The 25368-nt window shown below is 55.9% G+C and overlaps 1 protein-coding gene across 1 annotated transcript; it reads left to right on the plus strand.

The window, feature by feature from the left end:
• The first annotated feature begins 361 nt into the window (after nt 1-361).
• On the plus strand, nt 362-20009 carry CCND2 (cyclin D2). Its single transcript, XM_004596349.3, has 5 exons — nt 362-806; nt 2484-2699; nt 4768-4927; nt 10836-10984; nt 19633-20009. Exons 1-5 carry the CDS (start codon nt 615-617, stop codon nt 19780-19782), a joined length of 867 nt encoding a protein of 288 aa, XP_004596406.1. The 5' UTR covers nt 362-614; the 3' UTR covers nt 19783-20009.
• The last annotated feature ends 5359 nt before the right edge of the window (nt 20010-25368 follow it).

Consider the following 25368-nt stretch of genomic DNA (forward strand, 5'->3'; position numbering starts at 1 on the left):
CAGGAGTGTGCAAAATCAGAGCGAGTAAATAGGGAGGGGGCAGGATTTTGTGGGTTCCCCTCTCCGGGGCCCCTGGCATGCGGAGCTGGATGGAGCGAGGGCCTCGGAGCTCCACGGAGAGGGGTGGGGAGGGAGCGCGGGGGCCGCGTTTGAAGTTGGGTCGGGCCAGCTGCCGTTCTCCTTAATAACAAGAGGGGAAGGGAGGAGGGAGAGGTTGAAAGGAGGAGAGGAGGGGCTGGAGGGGTGGGAAGGGGAGGAGGAACCCGAGAGGAGAGCGAGGAGTGGGAGGAGAACCAACTGCCCAGCCAGCTTGCGTCACTGCCTCCGAGGCGAAGGGAGCGAGCTGGGGAGAGCGAGACAAGTTTGAGGGGAGGACGGGCGCGAGGCAGGCAGGCGGCCCCAGAGGCTCCGCTCGCCCACCGCCCAGCCCTTCCTCTCAGCTCCTCTGCTTCTCCCGCTGCCCTTGCCTTCTCCCCACACCCCGAAAATCTCCTATTTAGCCAAAGGAAGGAGGTAAGGGGAACTTTTCCCCCTCCCCCTCCAAAAAAAAAAAAAAAAAACCCAACTTTTTCAGTCCGGACAAAGTAGGAGAAGCAGGGGTCTCCCGGCTGGCAATGGAGCTGCTGTGCTGCGAGGTGGACCCGGTCCGCAGGGCCGTGCCGGACCGTAACCTGCTGGACGACCGCGTTCTGCAGAACTTGCTCACCATCGAGGAACGCTACCTTCCCCAATGCTCCTACTTCAAATGCGTGCAAAAGGACATTCAGCCCTACATGCGTAGGATGGTGGCCACCTGGATGCTGGAGGTAGGTCTGCAGACGCCCCCCACTCCCACCCCGCTGGGATCCTAAGTCTGGAAGGGAGGCCACCCTCGCGCTGGCCTCCCGGCTCCGCGGCGCGAGGTCGTCCCGCGCCCCCGAGAGAGACGCGTGGCCGCATTTCTGTTCCTGTCCCGATGGGGGGGGGAGGAGGGGAGAGGAAGAAAATCTGGGAAAAATGAGGCTGTCTTGGGGCCGGGAGTTGGGGGGGAGCATCCTGCACGCATGTGGCTTCCTCGGCGCCCCCCCCCACCTCCCCGCGCCTCCGCCACCGATCATTTGGGAAGCCACGGCGGAGAAGGGTATAGGAGTTTGAAATAGGGGGCCCCGGGTCCAAAAGCAGCCCCTCATGCCGCCCCCCTCCCAAGCCGGAGCACGTTCCTCAGGTCCCCGCGTGTGGTCGCGACTCCGCGTTGGCACTTCAGGGGGGAGGGGGAGGGAAAGGGGGAAGGGGGAGGAGGAGAGAAACGGGGAATTCGGCAGCCCCGGAAGTCGCCTGGAAGAAACGCGTGTTTTCGGGGGCCCCCCAAAGAACCCCTGCTTCTGCCCGGCTGCAACTCTGCGCCTTTGCGAGCCCCGTGCCCACGTATGCAGGGCTTCGGACCTGCCGTGGTTTCGCCATGTTGCTTTCCAAAAGACTCGGGCTGCTCAGCCCGGGGAGCAGTCGCCCGCACCCCCACGCACTCCGAGACCTCGACTACCCCTCTCGGTCGCACCCCGCCCCCCACAACTCCCGTCCCGACCCCCAGCCAGTGAGGGTTACTTACAGTTTGGCGTCTCGGCGGACTCCATGCGCAGATTTGGGTGGGGTAGGGACGGGGTGGGGGGAGGAGGTGTGTGTCACGGGGGAACGCGGGGCACCCTTCAGGGGGCGGCCGGAGCCCCCACCCCGGACCTCCGTGCAGGACCCCCGGCCCCCGGCTGTGCTCGGTGGTCTCCACGTCCCCGGCTCCCCGCCTGTGGGCCGCGCGGCCGGACACTCGCCGCGGCTCGCACCCGCCTCAAGTTTCCCCTCAGGATCCAAAGCCCCAGGGGTCGAGATGCAGTTCTTTCTGGCCCCTCAAACCTCCGTTTCGGAAAGTCTGGATCCTCTCGGGGGTTTTCACGGCAAAAGGACCCTCCTGGGACTTTTCCTCGATTTTTAATTATTTTTTGAAAGCGGCCCCCCCCCCCCCGCCTTGCTCCGACTGCCGGCGCCGCTGCGCGCTGCAGCCTCTCCACCCTCCCCCTCTCTTCCCCACCTCTCCCCACCCAGCCCCTCGTTAGCGGCCCCTGCGCCGCGGGGAGCCCCCCGGACATTTTTTTTAATTGTCGGAAAAGATAGAGCAGGGTCCGGGCGTCCGAATGGGACCAAGAAGTGGCCCCTAGGAGCCTCCGGAATATTTTTATTGATTTTTTGAAAAGATGACGAAATCCAAAAAAGAGAGTGTGAGTGAGTTAGAGTGCGCGGAGAAGTGAGCGGCCAAAAGGGAGCGGCGTCCGCCCGCGCGCGCCCGCGCCTCCCCTCACGGCCGCGAGCCCCCTGGCCCCCCACTCTCCACACGCGTCCCCTTCCCCCCGAAAACAGAACTTGTAGAAATTTCCAGAGAAGAAGCTTTTTTCATTCCTCTCTCTCTCTCTCTCTCTCTGCTCGGCGTCCCCCACCCCCTCCCGTTCCCTCGCCAGGTCTGTGAGGAGCAGAAATGTGAGGAGGAGGTCTTCCCGCTGGCCATGAACTACCTGGACCGCTTCCTGGCCGGAGTGCCCACTCCCAAGACCCATCTGCAGCTGCTGGGCGCCGTCTGCATGTTCCTGGCCTCGAAGCTCAAGGAGACCATCCCGCTGACGGCGGAGAAGCTGTGCATTTACACCGACAACTCCATCAAGCCCCAGGAACTCCTGGTAAAGCCCCGCTCCCCTCTCGGGGGGCTCGGCTGCCTGCCCAGCCCGGGCCTTCCGCCCCCCACCGCACCCCCATGCCACGTCCCCCCTGAAGCCAGCACCAAGCCACGTGCAGCACCCTCCGCCGTTTTCTGCGCTCCTACTGTGTGCCTCGCACACACTCGGAGCCCTCGGGTCCTTGCTGTGGGTGAGAGTCCCCCAGTGGTGCTTGTGCGTGTGCCAGCAAGGTGCCCAGGCGTGTGCCCGCAAGGGCGTAAGCACCCCGCTCATATGGGAATCACACATGTTCCAACATCACCAACGTGGAGGCCCCCTCCCAGAGAGCCACGTGTGAGATGCAGTTCAAGAGCCATGTCTTCCAGATTGGAGACACCCTTAGGACCGGCCCAGCCAGAGCTGGCTTGACCTTGGAGGATCCCCGAGAACTTCTCTGAGCCCCCTTCTCCACGCCCGTGGGAGTGGGGGTGTCCTTCTCTGACTGGGGATTTTTTTTTAATTAAATTTTATTTTTTGCGCCCCCCCCCCAACGTTTCCCACCCGGGTCGGCCATGTTGCAGCAGCCCTGGAATGGCGGAGGCAGCTCCTGAGGCCCAGCTCCAGGGGCTTGCACACCTTTCCCTCCCCCTCCCCCACCGCCCGCCTCCTCCCTGGCGGGGGTCCCCAGGCCTCCTCCAGGCTCTGGCTGCAGACTCGCGGAGCCCTTTGTGAGCCCCTGGCCTTCCCGGGGCGGTGCTGACACCTAGCGGCAGACATGCGCGGGGCCGGGAGGGGGAGGAATGGCCCAGCATGCCGAGAGCGGAATGACTTCACCTTTGAATCGCAGCCAGGCGCGAGCTGCTTCTGCTCGGGTCCCGGAGGCCCAGAAAGGTGCTCTCTGCTGGGAGCGCTGCGTGCTTCCCTCGTGGGGGCCACGCCAGCGCTTTGCACTCGCATTGGCCTCTGAGGAGCCCGGCAGGGGGATTTCAAAGCCATCTTTGAAGACCGGGGTGCCCCCAAACCTTTGCATAAATAAATGAATAAATCAATAAAATGTAAAAGCACAGGCAGATATTCAAGCAGGTCAAGAAAAAAAATTTTCCTTTTTTGCATACATTAAAAAAGAAAGATTTGTTACTCATCCTTACTGAGAGAAGGAAACAGAGATCTTCCATCTGCTGCTTCACTCCCCAAGTGGCCACAACGGCCGGAGTTGAGTTGATCAGGAGCCAGGAGCCTTTTCCGGTTCTCCCTCGCTGTGCAGGGTCCGAAGGCTTGGGGCCATCTTCCACTGTTTTCCCAAGCCATACGCAGGGAAGTGGATGGGAAGTGAAGAAATCGGGACATGAACCAGCACCCACATGGAATCCCATTGCTTGCAGGCGAAGGATGAGACAGTTGAACTATCATGCCAGCCCCCCAGAAAAAAAAAATTTTTTTGAACACAATTCCGTATGGGAATCTCCATAATACAGACGTGGGGCTGGAGACTGGGCCATTCCGTGTCCCTGAGCAAACATCCTCCCTGGACCCCAGTACCCTGGAAGCCCCATCTCCTCCCGGCCTGACCCTTGGGCCGTCGGTGAGAGAGATGGTCCCTGCCCCAGTGTGTCAAAGGGGAAGGTTTTTAAATGGCACCGAGAAAAAATGGCCCTCTGGGCATGAAGGAACTGCGAGCGAATGGGTTGCTGGGGAGTCAAGCCAAGGAAGCTTATTTTGAGTTTCATCTGCCTGCATTTTTTTTTTACCCCAACAAGGCTAAAAAAGACAGTGAATCCAGCAATAGAACCATATACAATAAATTACTTCCAAAGGGCCGCGGTGACCTTGGCTGCACAGCTCACTTTCTGGGTTGGCAGGAGGCGATGGTAGAGGTCAGGGCTGGCTGGGGGTAGGGGAGCTGGAGCGGAGAGAATGGGACCTTGGCACTGGCTACCTGGGCCTCCTGCTTATGTTCCGGGGAGCCAAGAGGAGCCCCTGCAGGACTTCAAGGCTCGGGAAGTGACTGGGAAGCGGGAAGCACACCAGCACATACCAGCCAGCAGACGTCACACTCAGCCCCTCTTCCTACCCCTCCTCTTCTCTCCTGCAGGAGTGGGAACTGGTGGTGCTGGGCAAATTGAAGTGGAACCTGGCGGCCGTCACCCCCCATGACTTCATTGAGCACATCTTGCGCAAGCTGCCCCAGCAGAGGGAAAAGCTATCCCTGATCCGCAAGCACGCTCAGACCTTCATTGCGCTCTGCGCCACCGGTGAGGATGCCTGGGAGAGGGAGGCAGTCGAGGCCAGCCCTTTTGGGAGGGTGCAGGACCCAGGGTCCCAGTGCGGAGGCTCTCCCACCTTCAGCAACAGCTCTGTTCTTTTTCTCTGCCGCACTCATAAACGGTTTATGGGGACAGGTGTGGTAAGGGAGGGGGAAAATGAATGCCTGTTGGAATATTCTTTATGATATCAAAAGTGCTCTTTGAAGATTATATATGCTGCTCCCGAAGTGGGGTTTAAATCTTTATTCTCCCGGGAGGAAAAGGATGGTCTTAGAGATAAGAACAAGCGGAAATGGGTTGGGGAGGTAGAGGGGAGGGGACACCAGTACAGGTGAGAGGAGGGAACAACGTCCAGGTAAATTCGCAGCTGGCCAGGTAAGTGGTGGGGAAGGCCAGAGGAATGTCCCCCCTCCGGTAAGGCATTTATGGCCTGGGCACCTGCTTGTCGCTGGAGGCAAGGAAGAGAAGATCCTGTTCTCTCAGTTCTGGGTTCTGCAGCCCTCACCTCCCCATAGTGGCCCCATGGTGGCCATGTTTGATGTGGGCTGTAGCCCTGGACTTGGCCATGGCAACTAGGGAGATTCCGCACCAGATCTGGCCTATTGGCTTTGCCTTTTCCAAAGCAACTGGAGAGATGGATTCCGTGTTGCCCCATTAGACTGAACCTTGGCCATGTGTTGTAGAGACCTGGGGATTAGAAGTGCGGGTTGGCAAGGTCAGGAGCCCAGGTGGACAGGCCTTGGGAGGGGTGGTCGCCCTCCCTTTGCAGGGGCAGCTGAATTGTTTCCGGGCAGGTCATGGAGGTCACAGACTTCAACCTTGTTGCCTGTTCCGGATGGGGCTGTGGGGAGGCCAGTGCCTAATAGCCTGCTCTAAGGTCAGGGCTTGCTACTTCTCTCTGGGTGACCTAGGACAGGCTGTTGAACCCCTGTGAACTCCAGCTGCACTGCCCCCCACACGCGCCCCCCCAATCCCTCAGGTCAGCGAAACTGTTGCAAAGGATATCTTGATGTTTCTGCTCCCTCAGGGGCGTGACCCTTCCTCCTCCTGGCTGCTTCTCATTGCTGCCCTGTGGGAGCTGCCCTGCAACCCTTTGCTGGTGTACTCCCACTGCCTGGGGCCAAGAGGCATCCTTTGGCCTCTTTCCTTGTCCAGCTGCCTTACTGGGCCAACTAGAGGTCGGGGGCGTGCCCCATCATTTTGTGTCCCAGGCTGGGCTTGGGGAGGGCTCAGCCCTCTCCTTGAGCTCCATCACCTGCCCAGCTGTGGATAACCCATTCTCACTTTGACCTTGTCTGTTGACTGACAGGGTCCTTCCGGGGTCCCCGGGGGTGAGAATGGGAAGGGGTGCTGGGTGGTATTTGTCAGGCCTGGGCAGGTCTTCGGGCTCTGTGTGGGCCCATTCTCTGAGGCTGAGACTCCCATCCCCCACACATGGCCTTCTTGCCCAGATCCTTGGCGTGGCTGCCAACTCTGGGGCCGGAATGGGGAGCTTGAGATTTGGAGACAGGGACAGAGCCCAAAGGGAGGCCAGGGCAGGCAGACGGACGCTGCCTAGTGTGGGCGCTGTGGGGGGGAGAGGGTCTTCCTTCTGAGGCCAGGGTGGTGGGAATTGGGCGTGCTTCTCTCCTGCGTGAAGCAGGCACAACACATAGAACACGGCCCCAGTATACTCGCCTCCCTCCACACACCCCTGCCCCAGCTGCTGCCCCAGAACGAAAGCGTTCTCAAGGTTGGAGGCCCACCCGGTGGGGTAGGGGCGGTGGAGAAGGGTCCCCACGGGACTGAGTGGCCAGTATGTGGGCCAAGAGGGTTGTGAAAGAGTTGGCATTGGTTGTGCAGAGGGTGGGGACCGGGTGTGTGTGTGAAAGGGGAAGAGAATGGGGAGGGACCCGTGGATCCTGGAGGGGTAGCCGCTCAGAGAGGTGGAGAGGGGGGCTTGAGCTGCCCAGCACATCACCCTGCAGGCTTGGTCCTGGTGTGCTCAAGCATCAGTCCTGCCGTGCTTTGGGTGATGGGAAGTTAGCCCCACCCCTGTTTGCAGCTCAACTTTTGATTGGGAACCCCTAGATCTGCTAGGGAGAGGTGTGAGGTAGTAAATGATCCCTCAGGTAGCCCAGGAGAGCCAGTGACATTGGCTTTGGACTTGACATGGGGGTGGGCCTTCCCCTCCATCCCCAGCCCCCCTGCCCCCGCCTCTCCCTGTATCCCTATGCTTTTTGCATCTGCGACTCCCTTGGGCTGCAGCACCCTCAGGCCCCTCTCGAGGCCCGAGTTAATCCTACATGCTTCACTGTCTCTAGTGGTCCCCACGTCAGAGCGAGGCTGTGGGTGTCCAGAGGGGCTGGAACCCTTGCCCTTGAGCCAGGATGGGAGATCCACCGTGGTGTCAGCAGGAGGGGCACGTTTTCCTCCTTGAGCCCCCAGGCAGCATCACTGGCATCCTGCACGAGCAGGAGCAGGCTGCTTCCACTGCGCCCACCCAGGCCCGTGTAGCTGAGTTGGCATCAGCATGCCCAGGCCCTCCTGTCATGGCATCACTCTGGTTCCAGTCCTTGCACTTGGGTGGGGCACCGCTGACCTGGGCTCCCCCCTCCTCTCCAGCCAACGAGCAAGCAGCTCGCTTTCTCCCCCTAGTGGCGAACAAGAGCAGCGCTGCCCTCCTTGTACCTGGAGGCCTTGGGATCCACACAGCTGTTTTTGGGACCAGGTTTAGGGCATCAGGCCGTGCAGTGGGCCCGGAAGGGCAGATGCTGAGCTGATGAACCTGGGGGCACTTTTCCTTGCCCCCTCGCCCAGATTCACCTGTGAGACCTGTTTGAAGCTCTTCAGATCAGCAGTTCAGGGGCACCTGCATGACCAGGGCTGTGGACACCGCTGCAGCTGTCTCGGGCACTCCTCTGCAGAGCTGGGATTGTCCTGTACTCTCCTCGGCCTCCCTGCCATCAGTGGGAATTGGAGTCACATGGTGGGCGTGTGCTGGGTGGTGAGCCACTGGCACCTGTTGGGGTGGCCAACCTTGCCTGTTGCTCACTAGGTGGTCTGCAGGCCACTCCTGTTCCCCTGTTGACAGCACAGCCCCCGGAGGCATCGGGGGACTTGAAGAGGTCATTTCGGGCATGCAGACACACCTGGATAATGAGGGAGCAATCGCTCTCTGCCTGCAGCTTGGGGGTGCTGGGGCACCCTTCTCCTCGCTCCTGTAGGTGCTGGACACAGTGGCCACAGCAAGTCTGGAGGGGAGATCTGGGAGGAAGAGGAAGGTAGCAGATGGCATTTATGGCTCACCCAGCTCCAAGCACTATGCCTTTTTTTTTTTTCATTTAAAAAATGTTTATTTATTTGATAAGATGGAGTTAGGAAGCTTCCATACACTGGTTCACTCCCCAGATGGACACAAAGGCCAGAGTTGAGCCAATCCGAAGCCAGGAGCTTCTTGCAGGTTCTACGCAGGTTCAGGCGCCCCAGGTCCTTGATCATCCTCCACTGCTTTCTCAGGTACACCATAGGGAATTGGACCAGAGGTGGAATAGCCAGGACCTGAACTGGTATGGCTTAAGTTAAGCCTCTGATACTGTGAAGTGGGTCCGTTGAGCCTTATTTGTAGGTATAGAGCCTTTTCTTAGAAGTCCCTCATGCCACAGACACATAACGTCATCTGTAACTCGGCAGGATGCATTGTATCGAACGTAGTGGGTCTCCGGCCTTCAGGAGAATGGTGCCTTTCCTGGGGTCCCAGCAGTGCTGTACATTTTCAGGGGAGTCACCTGGGCTCTCTGACACAGGGGGGAACCCTCTCTGCAGTGTTTGAATTGGACAAGGTCCCTGGAAGGGCATCCTCTCTGCCCTGGCACACCCACCTCCACCTCGAGGCTTCCCACTTGCTGAAAGTAACAGTAGACTTTGCCAACAGTGAGACCCCAGAGATGGGCAAGAGTAAGGTGCGATTCCTGGTCCAAGGCCTGGGAGGGGGAGTCTCAGGGATCCTTGCTGGGCCCCTCTCTGGCCAGATGCTCCCAGGCCCGGTCTGTGTGGGCCCAGGGCCATGGGCTGGCTGCCTGCTCCTCTCATGACTGTCACAGGAGGGGGAGCTCTCTCCCATGACCCATGTGGAAAAGACCTACAGCAGAGCAGGAGGCGGGGGGCCTGGCTTGGTCACATCCTCCCCGGGGCTGGAGGAGACCTAGGAGGAGTTAGGGACAGTTGGAGGCAGGCTTTGGGTGCCACCCACGCAGCTCTCTAGAATGGACAAAGTGGAGAAAGCCAAGGGGACAGGACAGACAGACAGATGGCCGGGCTGGCCCTGTGTCCTTGGGATTCAGAGACGTGAGAGGGAAGCTGGGTGCAGGTGCCCGGTCCGTGATGCCTAGTGCATCTCAGGATGCCACCCCATGATGCTGGGCTCACCCTTAACAAAGAGTGACTTTCCTGGGGTGCCTTTACAGGACAGAGCTTTGTTGGAGGGGCAGGGGGAGGTGCTAAGGTGAGCTGATTTGACGCCTGACCAGTGGTCGCCTTTATTCTGTCCTCCTGCCCCTCCGTGTGCTTCATGCATTGTTAAGCAGCATAGAGCCGTTGGAGTCATACTGAACTAGAGGCAACTCTGGGGTTTGCTGCTCCCCTACCCACACCGACACCATGCCCCAGAAGACTGCATGACAAGGCAGGGACGTAGGGGCCACCCAAACTCCTGGGTTTCTCCTCCGCAGCGTTAGCTGGTGCCTGCGTGCACTTTGTGCGGTCGCCGTGTGAGTTGAGCAGGCTATGGATGCTCATGAGCAGCAGTTGCGGGAGGAAGCTGTGGCCGTGGCTGGCTGCTCCTCGCAGCGCGAGCGGAGCCTGCTCGTGGCTCCCTAGTACCTTCGCATGGAGAGCCGTGTGGTCTCCCAGACTGAGCCCCAGGCCTTTGTGGCAGTCAGAGAAATAGGGGTGGTGTGAGGAGGGTGCGTTGACGCATCTTGCTGCCTGTCCAAGGTCCTCCTGCTCTCGGGGGTCCTGAGGCTCCGTGACATTGGGCCACCAAGTGCCTCCTTCATTTCCTTTGTGAAGTGGAAACCCTTGTTTGCTGTTGTCATTGAGGGGCCGTGTCGGTCCTCGAGAGCTCGTTGCACCTGAGTTCCTAGGGCAGCCTGCACCTGCACCCTGTTCGCTCTGGGTTTCCCCCACCTGCTTGGCACATGGAGAGTCCCACTTGTCCTGGTGTCAGACTTCTGCACATCTTACTCCCAGAGCAGGTCACCCTGCTCTTCATCCTCGCCCCACCCCTAGCACCAGGGCCAAACCTAGGACAGGACATGTACCAACCTCTCTCAGGGTTCCCATGGCACTTAGAGCCCTCTGCATCCATTGGGTACACCCAGATCAGCGCTCCTCCTGCCCTGCTACAGCCTTGCTCGTTTTCTCTCCATTTTTTTTCCCCAAAAGATGTATTTTTATTGGAAAGGCAGATTTACAGTGAGAAGGAGAGACAGAAAGATCTTTCGTCCACTGGTTCACTCTCTAAATGGCCGCATTTGCTAGAGCTGAGCCAATCCGAAGCCAGGAGCTTTCTCCAGGTCTCCCACACGGGTGCAGGATCCCAAGGCTTTGGCTGTTTTCCCAGGCCACAAGCAGGGAGCTGGATGGGAAGTGGACACGAACCAGCACCTGTGTGGGATGCTGGTGCTGCAAGCAGAGGATCAGCCCACAGAGCCATCACACCAGCATCTTCCACGTTTCCATTTGCAGTGGCCACAGTGAATGACATAATGAAAGGGCTTCTTGGGAAGGAAGCGCTCGAAGGAGAGCAAGCGTGCTCTTGGGGCAGAGGCCAACGGGGCAGCTGCTCCCCTCCCCTGGTTCTAGGACCAAGTTCTTTCTGGATCCCGGACCCTGACCTTCTGCCTCCCCTCTGCAGACTTCAAGTTCGCCATGTACCCGCCGTCGATGATTGCAACTGGAAGCGTGGGGGCAGCCATCTGCGGGCTCCAGCAGGACGAAGACGTGAGCTCGCTCACTTGCGATGCCCTGACCGAGCTCCTGGCCAAGATCACCAATACAGACGTGGTAGGTGGCGGCCAGCGTCTTTGACTAGACCAGATGTCCGTTCCCAGCTCGAGGGGGGTGCGGAACACGATCAGCAGCTCGACTAGGACATCGTGTGTGTGTGTGTGTGTGTGTGTGTGTGTGTGTGTGTGTGTGTGTGTGACAAGCTCAATATCCAGCGTAGCACCAAATACGGCAGATGGGGTTCTCTTAAGGGTGACCGAGTCTGTCGTAAAACTCAGCAGAGAGGTACAGGGTGGTGGTGGGGAGAAGGCTTCTCACTGCTTCTCCCCTGCACTGTGGGCTTCCCGAGGTGCCTGCGTGGCAGCTGCTTTCCCATTGCCGTGCACCCCGTCAGGCTTCCTCTCCCCTCCATGCCTGCTGGAAGCCGCTGGCAAGAGCCAGGGACCTGCCCCACCCCGAGGGGCACCAAATCTCTGCAAGAAAAAAACAAAACCAGATTTATCAAAAATCCATTTGGATGCAGAAATTGTATGCACAGGGTCTTGAAGCATTGGTGGACAGTGTGTGATAGGAAAAAACTACGGGTTTCAAAAGTTTTTGCACCCAATGAAACTCCCTCCTGTTGCATTTTCCACCAACTTTTGGAAGCACCTGTCTCGGTCCTTCTTGGCATTTGGTCATTGGTGATGGAGTACGCACAGGTAACTGTGAGCTTTGCATTTTCCCCCCCATCCTTTGGATGGCTCAGAGGCTGTGACTTCTGGTTGGCACCACTTGGAGCTCCTGAGAAGGAAGATGCTGGGGGTCTCAAACCCAGCAGGTGGGAGACACTAGGGCGATGCGGAGACGTTGGCTCTAGGCTGGGGAGGAGTAGGCAGTGATAGAGCCAGAACCAGAACATCCAAGCTCCAAATCCAGGCTGGAAACTTGTCAGAGCCCTTCTTGTTGCAGGTCCTGGCCTCTGTGGGTTTGGTGTCGGGCAGTTGCAAGTGGGCCACACAGGAACTGGGGTAGCACGGGAAATCCCAGGCCTGCGGCTGACACCTCCACAAGGGATGCTGAGCATAGATTAAACCTCAGAGTTCAACGTCACACATGTAGACTTTTTCTCAAACTGACCCACCCATCTGTGTGGGTTTTACCTCAGTGTTTTTCTTTGATGTGTACATTTATACTTTGTGAGGGTCTCCTAGTAAGACTGCTTTTCACACAGCTTTCTTAATTCCTGGAATCCACAGGTGTCAGGGACCAGGAGTCTGAGCCTCAGGCACTGTCAGGTAGTGGAGCATGGCTTGTCACAGTGGGCTTAGGATTCCACATTGTCCAATGCTAAAAACCAAGCGTGGGCGTGCTTATTGGAATATAAAATGTGTTATATAAAAAACTGTTCATATAAAACTCTGAGACCTCAGTAAGTTCCAGGCTGGCCACTGGTCCCCTCTGTGTCTCCTGGTCAATCCTATTGGATATTTCTTTAAATTCTAGCTGTATTAAAATGTCTTTAAAAATTTCATTCATTTGAGAGCTAGACAACTCCCATAATGGCTGCAAGTGGCCAGGACTGGACCAAACCAAAGCCAGGAGCCTGGAGCTTCTTCCGGGTCTTCCATGTGGGTGCAGGGGCCCGAGCCCTTGGCCAGTCCTCTGCCATGGAGCTGACACTTGGACACAGGTCTGCTCTGAGAGTGTGTGTAAGCGGGAAGGCTGGGACGGTTCTGGCGAGGCTGGCTGTGCGGTTTCCCAAGGGCTTGCCCCCTGGCATTCTCTGAAGAGCTGAAACTCAGAAGCACAAGAAAATAAAAGGCCTGGCATTTAGAGTTCCTCGTGAGCCTTTGGTGGGCGGTGAGTTTTGTTTCCTGGGGTCTGTTGACCCCCCCCCCAGGAGTTGCAGAATTTTCCCTACGTTTGTTTCTGCCAGTCTGTACTGAAGTTGCCGCCACCTGCTGCATCGGGAGCTAGAGGGATGAGCAAGGAACCCTGCCCACGTGGCCTGCTGCAGGTGGCAGCTAGGGAACATAGGGGGATCCAGAATAGAGCATGAAAAAAACCCAGCGCAGTAAAGACCCTGGGTGACTGAGTGTGATAAATTCTAAATGCAGCAGGGAGTCCGTGGAAGGCCCCAACCTCGCCGGGCAGGGAAGGTGGGCTTGGAGCACAGGCTGTGAGCTGTCGGGTGTCGCACAGCGTTAGGATGGGAGGGAATGCAGTACCAGCTGCTGCCAAGGTGAGTCTCACCCATGGGATTCCCCAAGAAGTGGTTCAGGCAGCAACAGCAGCCCAAGGCAAGGTCCACACAGGTAATACAGGGCCCCAGGGAGATCGAGAGGAACTCTTGTTTGTAGGTGCACGGTATCAGAGTGATGAAAAGTGTCCCTGTGATGTGTGTGTGTGGAGTGCTTGCTGCCACTGTGCATTTACAAATGGTTAAGTGGTCAAGTATACCACAATAGGATAACCTCACGTGGATGTGTATAGAGATGTGGGCCTAAGTCGTGGCTGTGACACGAAATGCCCTTAGGCTTGTGTTGGGCTCTCGGAGGAGCGCACACACACGCAGAGCCACTGTCCCCTGGTCCCGGTGCACTGACCAATTACGGCTCCCGCTGGACACATCACTGATGCTTATTCATCCTTGTAATGTTCTCTGCCTCTGTGGGGGATGGGCCTAGTAATACGGCAGGCATTACACTGTCCACAGGACATCTCCTTGGTTTGCCTGCAACGGGCAGACAAGTGTCCCTGGCTCCACTGGCCAGTGGTAGATACTCTTGACTGGGGGGGCGGGGGCGGACAACTATGAGAAAGTCACTCCCCGTTGCTCGGTCTGGTTGCCAAAATAAACCGGAACGCTTCATTCCAAAGAGAAAGCTGAGTGAGAAGGGCGACGGTTTTACAGGGAATAAAAGTCTCCGAAGGTGGTATATTTTAAGTACTTTTTCCTTCCAGCTACAAGAGTTGCTAAAAACAGACAGCAGCCAGAGAGGCAGCTCTGGCTCTCAGGGGTGGGAACTTGCCTCCAGCTTCCGTTGTCAGGGGTCGACAGGCTGGGGAGGAGGGACCCATGGCCGGTGCCGGTCCCCCAGTAAGCCTTGCCTGCTTCCTCAGGCGGCCCCGGGTTCCTCTTCCGCCCCTGCCTGGTGCCAACGTCCACCTCCCCATCTATAGAACTTCTTGAACGAAACTCAATCTTGGCTTAGTTCTTTATCCAGAGCCGCTGGCAGAGTTGCCCGGCAGTGACGCTGGAGGAAAGGAGGACAGGAGAGGGGAAAGAAGGGATGGAGGCCAAGGGGGAAAGCAGAGAGAGGCGTTAGCAAGCGCCTGTCGCGGGTCCTCCAGTGGTGCCCAGCTGCACCTGGGAGCCTGCCCTTGGCCTCGCATGTCTCGCTCATGAAGAGCCATGGCGTGTGTTGTGCCTCCTTTTCTACCTGTGTGTCCCTTCAGCAGGGCTGCCCCAGGGTCCTCCCATCCTGGCTGGCTGGTAGCACTCAGTCGGCCACTGGCAGAGCCGGGCTTTTGAACATGTGTCGGCCCTGCAACCCTACCATGCTCTCCCACCCGCTCCCAGCACCCAAGGCCGCAGGGCACCTGTTAGGATCTGCCTTTGGTGGACTTCCCCGGGGCCTGCGGTCAGCAGCCTGCTGGAGGCTTGCTGAGAAGGAAACTTGTGGAGGGGGAGGGTGGGATAGGACCGCGGGCCGTGTCTCCTTCTCTTGCCTTATGTGTTTTTTTTCTTTCCTGCCGGCCTCATTGGGTATGCAAGGAAATGAGCCCAACCGCCTGCGAAGAGAGGAAGAATGAGATAGCTTCCTAAGTCGTCTCTGCCTGAGTTGGCCCGGGTCTGGAGCTCATTCAGCCTTTTGTGCCCCTGTTGAGTGCTGTGCGTGTGTGGTGACAGTGGAGGGATGCAGTCGCACTGCGGGCGAAGGCTAGGAGTTCCGTCCGCCCATTCATGCGGGCAGAGGAGGGTGCAGGGCAGGAGAGCCCGAGCCAGCACGCAGAGGAAGTCAGGGGCCCTCCCGGGATCACAGACGCTGCTCTCAGGGCTTGGGGGCTGGGGAGCGGGGCGGGGGCGGGGAGGAGGAGAGCTGGGCATCAGAGGAGCTGGAGGCCTGCCCGACCTCCAGTGCCGCAGAGTGCCACCTGTCTAGGGCTGGCAGATGGGCATTAAGGCTGTCCTGTTTGTTTATCAGCTCCATGTGGGGCGTTGAAGCATAATGGCTGTTGGGAAGCTGGGGTCCCAGGGCATACCTCAACGTGGGTGCCGCTCTCCTGCCTGGGGCCACTTGGGCTGCACCCTCACCCCTCTCCTGAGGCTTCTCCATTCTCTTTGTGCCTCTACTCTGAGGCCTGAGGGCACAGGGGTGTACTGGGAGAAACCTGCATGAGGAGCCCTTTTGGAAAGCCAGGCTCAGCTTTGAACTTGATGTCCCTTGAAAAGCAAAGCTACTTGAGGTCAGCCCCAAGCTGTCATCCCCAGCTGGGAAAGAAGGACATTTTGACCATTTGATCTCTGAATTCTGCCATTCTAGGGTTGTTGGGACGATGTTGTCTCTTAATGTTGCCCTCATGGGAGTACGTTAACCCTACTCCGTGTGAGTCTCCAGTACAGGTCCCTCGTGTGGAGTTTCCTGCCTTCTTGCTTTGGGCAGGAAAAGAGGTGTGTAGAGTTGGGGTGTGTCCCCTGCCCCCTCTCCCCTCACTTTGCACCTGCTCAGACAACAGGCCCACGCTCTTGGGCTCCTGGAAAGGGTTTCTGTCATGCTCAGGCTTTGCAGGCAATGGTGTGAGCTGTGGCTCAAGGGAGCAGGGGGCCCTGGCTTGTCTTTCTGCCATCAGACAGGAAGCCCCATCACCATCATCTCTTTCAAGACAGGGTCTGGGTGCAAGGCAGCCCAGCTTATTAAAGTGGTGTTGATAATCAGTGAGCAGGTTGTGAGGAAACAGAATCCTAAGGAGGATTGAAAGGCCAGCAGACATGCCCTGCACCTGCCTCCCTGTAGGGTGTTTTCAGGGCTGTTGTTCTGAGGCTGGGGTGGGGAACCATTTTCCTGACGAAAGGCCACTGAGAACGGAGAACATCATTGGCAGGCCATGCAACAAAACTCTCACCTTAAAATCAACCTGCTATAGGATATTGAATTCCAAGTCCTGCCTTGCAGTTGCCTGGGTGTTTGCAACTTTGCAGGCCTCATCCAACCCAGGCGCTGGACACTCCCCATCTCAGCTCTGAGGTCTCAGGGAGCCAGGAGGGAAAGCAGGGCCCCCCAACCCCACCTCAACAAGCAGAAACCTTGGTGATCCAAAGGAAAGACCCCACGGCACCTGCTATTGAGTGCCCTGGAACTTTGTGGAGCTCCATGTCCCCCTGTGAGGGAGCGGAAGTCAGAGAGAGCGATTTGCCCCCTTGCTGGTTCACTCTCCAGATTCCCAGAAGAGCCAGGGTTGGCAAAGTCAGGAGTTTCCTCCAAGTGTCTCAGGAGGATGGCAGAGACCCAGGTGCCACGGCCATCACCTCTGCTGCTTTCTCAGGCAGCTGCAATTGTAAGTGGAACCAGAATTTTAAGATTTATTTATTTTATTACAAAGTCAGATATACAGAGAGGAGGAGAGTCAGAGAGGAAGATCTTCCACCGATGTTTCACTCCCCAAGTGAGCCGCCACAGCCAGTGCGCCCCGATCCGAAGCCGGGAACCAAGAACCTCTTCCGGGTCTCCCACACGGGTGCAGCGTCCCAAAGCCTCGGGCCGTCCTCGACTGCTTTCCCAGGCCACAAGCAGGGAGCTGGATGGGAAGTGGAGCTGCCAGGATTAGAACCGGCGCCCATATGGGATTCCGGGGCTTTCAAGGTGAGGACTTTAGCCACTAGGCCACGCCGCCAGGCCCGGAACCAGAATTTTAAAGATTTATTTTTATTGGAAATTCAGATATACAGAGAGGAGGAGCGACAGAGAGAAAGATCTTCCATCCAATGGTTCACTCCCCAAGCAGCCGCAATGGCCAGAGCTGAGCCGATCCAAAGCCAGGAGCCAGGAGCCTCTTCCGGGTTTCCCACGTGGGTGCAGGCTTTGGGCCGTCCTCGACTGCTTTCCCAGACACAGGCAGGGAGCTGGATGGGAAGCGAGGTTGCCGAGATTAGAACCGGCACCCAAATGGGATCCCGGGCATGCAAGGTGAGCACTTCAGCCACTAGACTACCGCACCAGGCCCTAAGATTTTTTTTTTTTAAAGATTTGTTTTTATTGGAAAGGGAGATTTAAAGAGATAGTCTTCTGTCCACTCCCCAAACAGCCACAATCACCAGAGCTGAGCCCATCTGGAGACAGAGGCCTCTCTGGGTCTCAGGCAGGTACAGGATCCCAAGGCCTTGGGTCATCTTCCAAAGCTTTCCCAGGCCAGAAGCAGGAAGCTGGATTAGAAGTGGAGCAGCACTTGAGTTGATGCCCATATGGGATTTCTGCACTGTAGGCGGGGAATATTAGCTTGCTACACCACCATGAACTTCCCTCCCCACTCCCTTCCCTTCCCTCGGTCCAAAAAGATTTAAACATATCATGTACTGAAATGCCGGTGTCCCTAGAAGTGATGCATACTTTGGGAAAGAACCAAGCATGTGGGGTGGACAGAACCCCAGCTGTTTGCTATCACCGATTAGAGGTGATGCAGGGTAGAGGCTGTGCCCTGACCGCTGGCTGCCATCTGCGGACTCCGGCTCCCCTTGGTCTAGGGTGGCATGGGGCCGTGCCTGCTGGGCTGGCTCTGTGTCTTGTTTCTGTCCCCAAGACCAGACACATAGGGCACCCTCCACCAAGCTAGAGACTACTCCTCTGGGTCAGTTGGAAGAAGCCTGAAGAATTCGCTTCATAGCTGCCATTGCTTGGGTGACGTCTTAGCCCTCCAGGTCATCTCAGTTGCTCTCTGTTGTCGCATAGATGGGCGAACTGAGCTCTGAGAAGTTCACTTAGCTGCTCCTCACAGAAGTGGCGTGTGGGCACAAAGACCACCCTCCCCGTCTCCATCGTCCTTGCCACTCCCGTGCCGTTCACCTCTGCCCCTGCCCCGACCCCTCGTTTGAACGGGGTCCAGATGAGAGGGAAGGAAAGGCACTCGAGGGGCTGTGGAAGCTTTGTCTCTTTCACCTTGACTCTTTATGGTAGATCCTTAGAAGTTGTAGCGAGAGCGTGAGTTTGCACTTGTCAGCGTGAGACACCTGCGCGTGTATGGGGAAGGGGCACAAGTGAGGGAGCCGGAAGCTGCGGGGAGGCTGAGTTGGCTATATTTGCCATCCACGGGTGCTGTGCTTCAGCGGGTGGAGGAGGGCAGAGGAGAGAGGCTGGGAAAGAACTGCTCGGGACCCTCTCTGTAGCTGGCATCCCGCCTGCTGGTGGCAGCCTGGACTTTGCTGGTGGCAGCCGGGACTTGCGGTTGCATTCCACGTCACCGGCTGAGAGCAGCGTCTGCCCCGGGGCCAACACACTCCCCAGTTCCTCTACCAAATATAGAATACTAAAAAGCCGTGTTGCAGCTTCTCCCTTTCTCCCAGATTGGACCGCCCAAGGGTCCAGAAGGCTTTGTAAACATTCTGCATTGTATTTTTTTTTTTTTAATGAGAATTAGATAGGCAGTAAATTGGGAGTTTTGTTGGGCTTTGTCTCCAGGCACTTGAAAGGAGAACAGGAGGGTCAGGCCGATTTCACTCACAGTCTCTCTTTCTCATAGGTCCTCCAAGGTGTCCAGGCACAGTTGCTTAGAAAAATACATAGGAAGTTAGAATGAAAACCGAATTGTGGCTTGGCGCCAAGAAATCCTGGGATGGTTGTTGCCTAGCCTGTACCTGTCCTGGACTTTCTAAGGCTGCTCTCGCGTGTGTGTGTGTGTGTGTGTGTCTCCCTTCCCTGAAGCTTTGCCCATGGCCTTTGCTGTTCACTCCGCCACTTCCCATTGGAGCAAGCTGGATCCGGTTGGTCACTCGATGACGACCATAAATGGAGCACTCAGACCTGAGCTGCTCACACTGGGAATCCCCCAGGCTCCCTTTGCTGGCCAGGGGCCTCTGCCCTGCTGGGAGTTCACTTCTCTTCACTTTCCCACTGAGTTTTCTTTCTTTTTTAAGATTTTTTTTTTATTGGAAAGTCAGATCAGATTTATGGAGAGACAGAGAGGAAGATCTTCCCTCCACTGGTTCACTCCCCAAATGGCCACAACAACTGGAGCTGAGCTAATCCAAAGCCAGGAGCTTCTTCCAGGTCTCCCATGCGGGTGCAGGGTTCCAAGGCTTTGGGCCGTCCTCGACTGCTTTCCCAGGCCACAGGCAGGGAGCTGGATGGGAAGCGGGAGCTGCAGAAACATGAACCAGCACCTATATGGGATCCTGGCGTTTGCAAGGCAAGGCTTTAGCCACTGAGCCGTCGCGCCAGGCCCTTCCCATTAGTTTTTCTACTGGAAATTAGCGTGAACCCACATGGTTGCCTTGCTCATGCCCTCTTCATAAAACATCTCCATGTTCATTTGGCACAGCTGCTGGGATGCTCCTGAGTCTACTTCCAGTCCCAGGTTCCTAGCTGCAGCCCAGCCCAACCCCCACAGCGGCTGTGGAAACATCTGGGGAGTGAACCAGCGGATGGTAGATCTCTTCCCCTTCCCCTGCCACCCTTCGGTGTGCCCTGAGGCTCCTGCTGACTGCCCTGGCTGGGCCCCTGTCTCCCCAGGATTGTCTGAAAGCCTGCCAGGAGCAGATCGAGGCCGTGCTCCTCAGCAGCCTGCAGCAGTTCCGTCAGGAGCAGCGCGAGGCGGCCAAGACGGAGGACGAACTGGACCAAGCCAGCACCCCTACAGACGTGCGGGACATCGACCTGTGAGGCTGCCTGGAGGGCCGCGCGCGAGAGAGGCACGCTCGCCATCTGTGCTCTCTCTGGTCATGTTTGTGTTCTTTGTGTTTTAGGATGAAACTTTATGGGAAAAAAAAAAAAAAAACAAACCTGTCCCCCCTCCCCCATGTTAGAGCATATTTAAAGATCTGTTAGAAGTGAGAGAAAAGAGAAAACGGTTCTATCAAAATAGCATCATTAAAAGCGTTTGGTGACTATTCAGAAGTACAACATAAGGGAAACCCTTGTATATGCGAACAGGTGTTGTGGGACTGTGTCAGACTAGTAACGACGCTTCCCGGAAACCCTGCCGAGTAGCTAGAGAATCTGTCCGTACGCCTGCAATACGGGAACAAATTAGAAGAGACTCTTAGTCCTGTTATGAGCTAGCGCATCCACACCCCTCTCAGTTGCATTTCAAGGAACTTGTGTACGCCATTTATGGCATGATTAGATTGCCAAGCAATGAACTCAACAAGGAATTAGGAATTGGGGTGGGAGGGTGGGGAGCGTGATGGGGAGGGTGTACCCGAAACAATCTCACTCAGTGTGACTGAACCATGTTGGATTGGAGAAGCACTCCCCAAGTCACCAACAGGTGTCACACCCCTGCGGTGGCTGCTCGCCAGGCACAGGTGGCTCCCCTCCTGAGAATGGTGCTGGGTGATACCCCATGCTTCTCCCAAACAAGACTCAGCCTGGATACCGCACTGCGTCATTACATAATAGAGAAACACAGCTTTGGGTCGTAACCAAAAGGCAGAGGGTGGGATGTGGAACGGGAATTTTTTTTTTTTTCTCAAATCTTTATTTCAAAGAGGGTCAAGTGGCATCCCCTTAGTAGGATTTTTTGTGTGTGTGCTGATTGGCATGTCTGGTCCACAGTCAAGCATTGTTATAAACCATTCCATTCGAAAAGCACTTTGAAAATTTGTTCCCGAGGGTTTGATGGGATGGTTTATGCAAATCAAGCTGAATTCTCTCCCTCCCAGTTCTGCTCCCCCTCCCACCATGTCCCCGTTGGAGTGACCCTTTCCTACCGGTCTCAGTCCTGGAGTTCCCCAGCCATCCCTGCTGACATCCCCATCACAACATTCCTCAGACAGGCCCACCAGCACAGCTCTGGGACCCTCTGGATGGTGCAGAAGGATCTTCCTCTTCTACTAGACCTCTTCTCGGGACGCAGAGAGAGGAGTGTGCGCTGGTGCCCAGGCAGACAGCCGAGCACACGCGTGTGCCCTTTGCTCCCTGCTCCGTTGCGTTTCACTTCACCGCAAAGTTGTATTCAGCGTACTTGAACATGTCGGGGATTTTTTGTTTGTTTCCTCTCCACTTCTTAGAGGCATTCAGTTAGCAAAGAGGTTGGAGCGATGACTTTTTTTTTTTTTTGCACAATGGTAATTGACAGGTAATGAAGCTATTACAATGTTTGCCTCTTTTTTAAGTAAAAAAAAACATCAGAACAAGGCTATGTTGAAGAGTTATTTTATACATAGATTGTCTTGTTTCGTAGGATGAGGGTTGAAGACGGAGAAAAATCTAAGGGTCTCTTATTTTCATTTTATTTTGTTCATTTTTTTATTATTATTATTTCTTTTTTGCGCTGCTAAGAAGCGGAGATCATTCTTTTCTCACATTAACAGTACCTAGCTGTAATGTTTTCACCGAGTGTGCTGCTATTTTATAAACATTTTTATAATATATTATTTTACTGCTTAAATTCCAAGTCCTGAAGTAGGTGGTTAAGATACAAGTTTCTTCATACTGGAAAAGCCCTCCTTTGTATGTTTTCTTCCGGTAGCAAATTCATGGTTAGTTTGGGGGTTTCTTTTTTTCTTCCTTTTTTTCCTCCCCGCCCCCCTTCTGATCACATTCTTCTGACAGTGCATTCTTTACCTCAGGTTTACTGGACAGAATCAATAACTACAAACAGACAGCGACTTTCATACCTCACAGCTCAACACTTTTGTAGTTGGGAGGACTGGAGAACACAGGGACGCAGGCAGGTGCACCGAAGGCAGGGTGGATGTGGCCCAGGACTCCGAAACCTGGCCACGCTTAAAGGCTGTCAGGCTCCCATTCTAGCTCCAGTATGCTCCTCATGATGAAAACAAAAATGTATTGAACCAAGGGACACCCTCCCACCCACCCACCCACACACACACACACATACACACACACATACACACACACTGGCTTTTTCCTCCCTTGCAAGGCAGGTGCATAACTCAGATGTACCCAAGCAGATGAGGGAATGATGGTTTGCGCTGTGCAGAGCCTGATGGCAGGTTGCGGGGCAGGGGTGGAGGGGTGCTGCTCCCATGGGCGTTTGCACCTGTGCAGGGTTCATGCACTGCACGCTGCCTGCCCCTCTGTGTGTCTGTCTCCATCCTGGCACAGACCCCACCGCCCCATCTCCCATCTGCAGCTTGAGCGCTTGGCGGGGAAGGAGGCTGGGCTTCCTTATTCCAACTCTATCTTCCGACCGCGGCAGGCAGGGCTAGGACCCGTGTGGTTTTTGGGGTTAGAATGGAAGGATAAGACAGGAGATATGGCTGGAGAGTGGCCCGGGGGGCCTACTTCTCTGCGGAGGTGAGAGCCCAGCCTTAGAAGTCAGGTCTTTCGGGGAGGTTTGGTGCCGAGGTAGCAGGACTGGCTCAAGTTTGAGAGAGGAAGGTTGAGCAGCTGGTATTGATGGAGAGCTTTGGGAAGATGATGCACTGGGTAGGTTCCTTGAGTGGGGACCAGCCCAGGAGCACAGGCAGAGGCTGACTCCTGGGGTGCGCCGTGGCCCCCTGCTGCCGCTGCTGCAGTCCGGACCTTCCTCCCTCCCTTCCTGCAGCCTCCCATAGTGTGGTGTCTTATCTAGCTTTTTCTCCTTCCCATCCACATGGGGTGGCCGGGGTGGGGTGGGCTGGTTTTTCTGCCCATTTCCTCAAAAGAAAAAACCCTAAAATTGCTTGAGGGTCAGTTGCCCTCTCCGTGGGCCTTGGTCTGCCTGGTAAGGAGTCTTCTTCCCAGAGAGGTTCAGCTCTGCCCATGGATTTGAACTTGTTCTTTATCCCCCTTCCCTTTATCTCATCTCCTAAGTGTTTTCTGATTATTTTCTTACTTTCTATCTCTTTTTTCCTGTTCTCCATCAGTATGGCAGGGAGTGAGTTGTTCACAACCCTCCCCACCTCACACCAGCCTGCCAAATGCTGATCCTTCCCCTATCTTGGCCCAATAAAACTATGGGGAAGGAATTATAGGATGCCAAAAATACATGCTGAGCAGGGAGAGGCCACGCAGGTGCATAGTGGCCCAGGCGGTGCGCTTCTTGGGAAGTGGGGGGAGCTGACAAAAGCCAGAGGAGACTGCTGCTGGGCTCCCAGGGCTAGCCGGAGAGGCAACCACTGCTTGGCGCCCAGGTGGGGGCCCAAGGAGAGGATTGGCCGAGTTTCCCCAAGTGGGGCTGAGAGAAGAAAGATGGGTTCGCACCTTATGCTGTGTAAATAGAGTGTCTAGTTTCAGAAGATGATACTGGTTAGTGTGGGGTTGGAGGTGTGGGAACAGAGAGGATGTCAGTGAGCTAGCTGGCTGCCATGCCCAAAGGATTCCTCAGTGTTTTTATCTTGGAGACAGTCTGACCTTGGGAATAGCTTTAAAAGAGAGTTCGTGCCTGAGACGGTCAAGCCCCCCATTAGCCAAGAAACCCAGGCTGCGGGGCCACGCCTTCCGCAGTCCGTCCACACAGAATGGGGTGGGAAGACACTAGAGAAGGTTTAGGACTTGCCGTGCCTCGTGGCCTTTCATGATTCTAGATCCTCAGCGAGCCAGGAAGAGCCCCCAGCCTCTGACCTCGGGCGGCGGTGACACACGTATATACCACACTGCCCGCCACTGCGGTCGGATCCCTCGCCTGCAGACTGCTCTGGGGACACCAAGTGCCTTACTGACCGTAGCCTTACAGTTCGCCGTGTCTGTTGGCAGGTGCCTGTCTTTGAAAACAGAAAAGTTCTCTGTTTGACTTTTGAATTGGTTTTAGTTTCTTCCCGCTGGCCAGCTCCTCCTTCCCCAGCAAGTCACCGGGCTGTTATTGGTCATTTCTCCGTGATGTTCATTAACCCTTGTACCGTGTACCTCAGCTTGCCTTCCCTCCTTTTCTCTCTTTCAGTATTTCCTCTTGGACTGATTTTTATCCTTTTATTACTATTATTATTATCTTTTTTTTTTTTTTTTTGCTTTAAAACGAGTGTGATACCATATCAAGTCAATGTTATTCTCTCACATTGTACTCTATAAGAGGTGTGTGGTTGTTTCTTTTGGTCGGGATGTTAGCAAGTGCTGAAGTAGCGTGATTGATGTGAGCAAAGGTTTGTAGGAAGGAGGGGAACATGTGTTGGCGATCGAAGGTGGTGACGTGATGTCGTCAGCCGCCTCCGGGCGAGCTCTTCTCTGTTCAGTGTTAAAAGTGTTGTTGGTTTTTTTTTGTTTTTTTTTTTGTTTTGTTTTGTTTTTTGTTTTTTTCAAGAAAGAAAAATAATAACCTGTTCTGACTAGTTGAAAGATGGAATTGAAGATGGAATTGAAAACGGTTTGGGTTGCAATTAGGTTATGCTATTTGGACAATAAACTCACCTTGACCTATGTTCTCTGGCCGCTTGCACTTACTGCTGGAACGACGTTGCTCGGGACGGAACGCCTGGTGGGTGGGCAGTGATGGGGCCCTGGCATAAAAGACAGCCCTGGACCTGCACGGGGATCTGCTGCAGCTCTCTGCTCTCTTCTTGAACTGTCAGCAATGGATGGTCTTCCTCTCAAAAAGAGCCACCAGCCTTCCATGCCATCTCCCGCCTCGCGGTCGGGGGCTCTGAGGAGCTCCATCGCCCACCTGCAGCTATTGTCACAGCTCTTGTCTAACTCCTGATCTTCTCTCTGTATCCCTCCCTGGGGAGGCCTGGGCCGCAGCTGCCCTTAGAGAGCTGGGATGTGGCCTGGACCCTTCCCAGGCCCTGGTCCCTCCTGCCTGGGAGCCTTAGGACCTCAAACCATGAAGTGATGGCAGGGGAGTGTCGGGAGAGGGTTGAGCCTTTTTTTTTTCGGTATTCAAATAACTCATTTTCTCTCCGGTCCCCGTGTCTGTCCACGTCATTGAAGGCTGTCTCCCAGGTTCTTTCCGCACTGAGTTGCAAGCACTATGATGAAAACTGGTCACTAAGGGAGGCCAGGAGGTCGGCGTTCCTACCCGTCTCAGTCCCATTCACGTGTGTCTCGGTACCTTTTTTTTTTTTTGCTGCGCAAAAATTGAAGCCCTGTCACAAGACGTTTGCTTAGCTCACAGACCTGCCTGAACCTCTACCACAAAAACTGCCAACCTTAGCAATGTAGCTAAAGCCTCCAAGGCCGCCCACCCAGCGGCCATCTTTCATGGAATCCTGCCAACCTTGGAGGCAGCCAGGAGTAACTTTTCCTCAAGTTTTCTGCCCGGACAAGTCCACAGGCTAGAGTCCCACGCTGCTCCGCCATCCTGGGTCTCTGCATGGCCTGTTGGCTCCCTCTTCTTCGCCCGCTGAGAGTCCGTGGTCCCACTGCCCA

Source organism: Ochotona princeps, chromosome 27 (assembly GCF_030435755.1).
Source record: "Ochotona princeps isolate mOchPri1 chromosome 27, mOchPri1.hap1, whole genome shotgun sequence".
In the NCBI taxonomy this organism is placed as follows: domain Eukaryota; kingdom Metazoa; phylum Chordata; class Mammalia; order Lagomorpha; family Ochotonidae; genus Ochotona; species Ochotona princeps.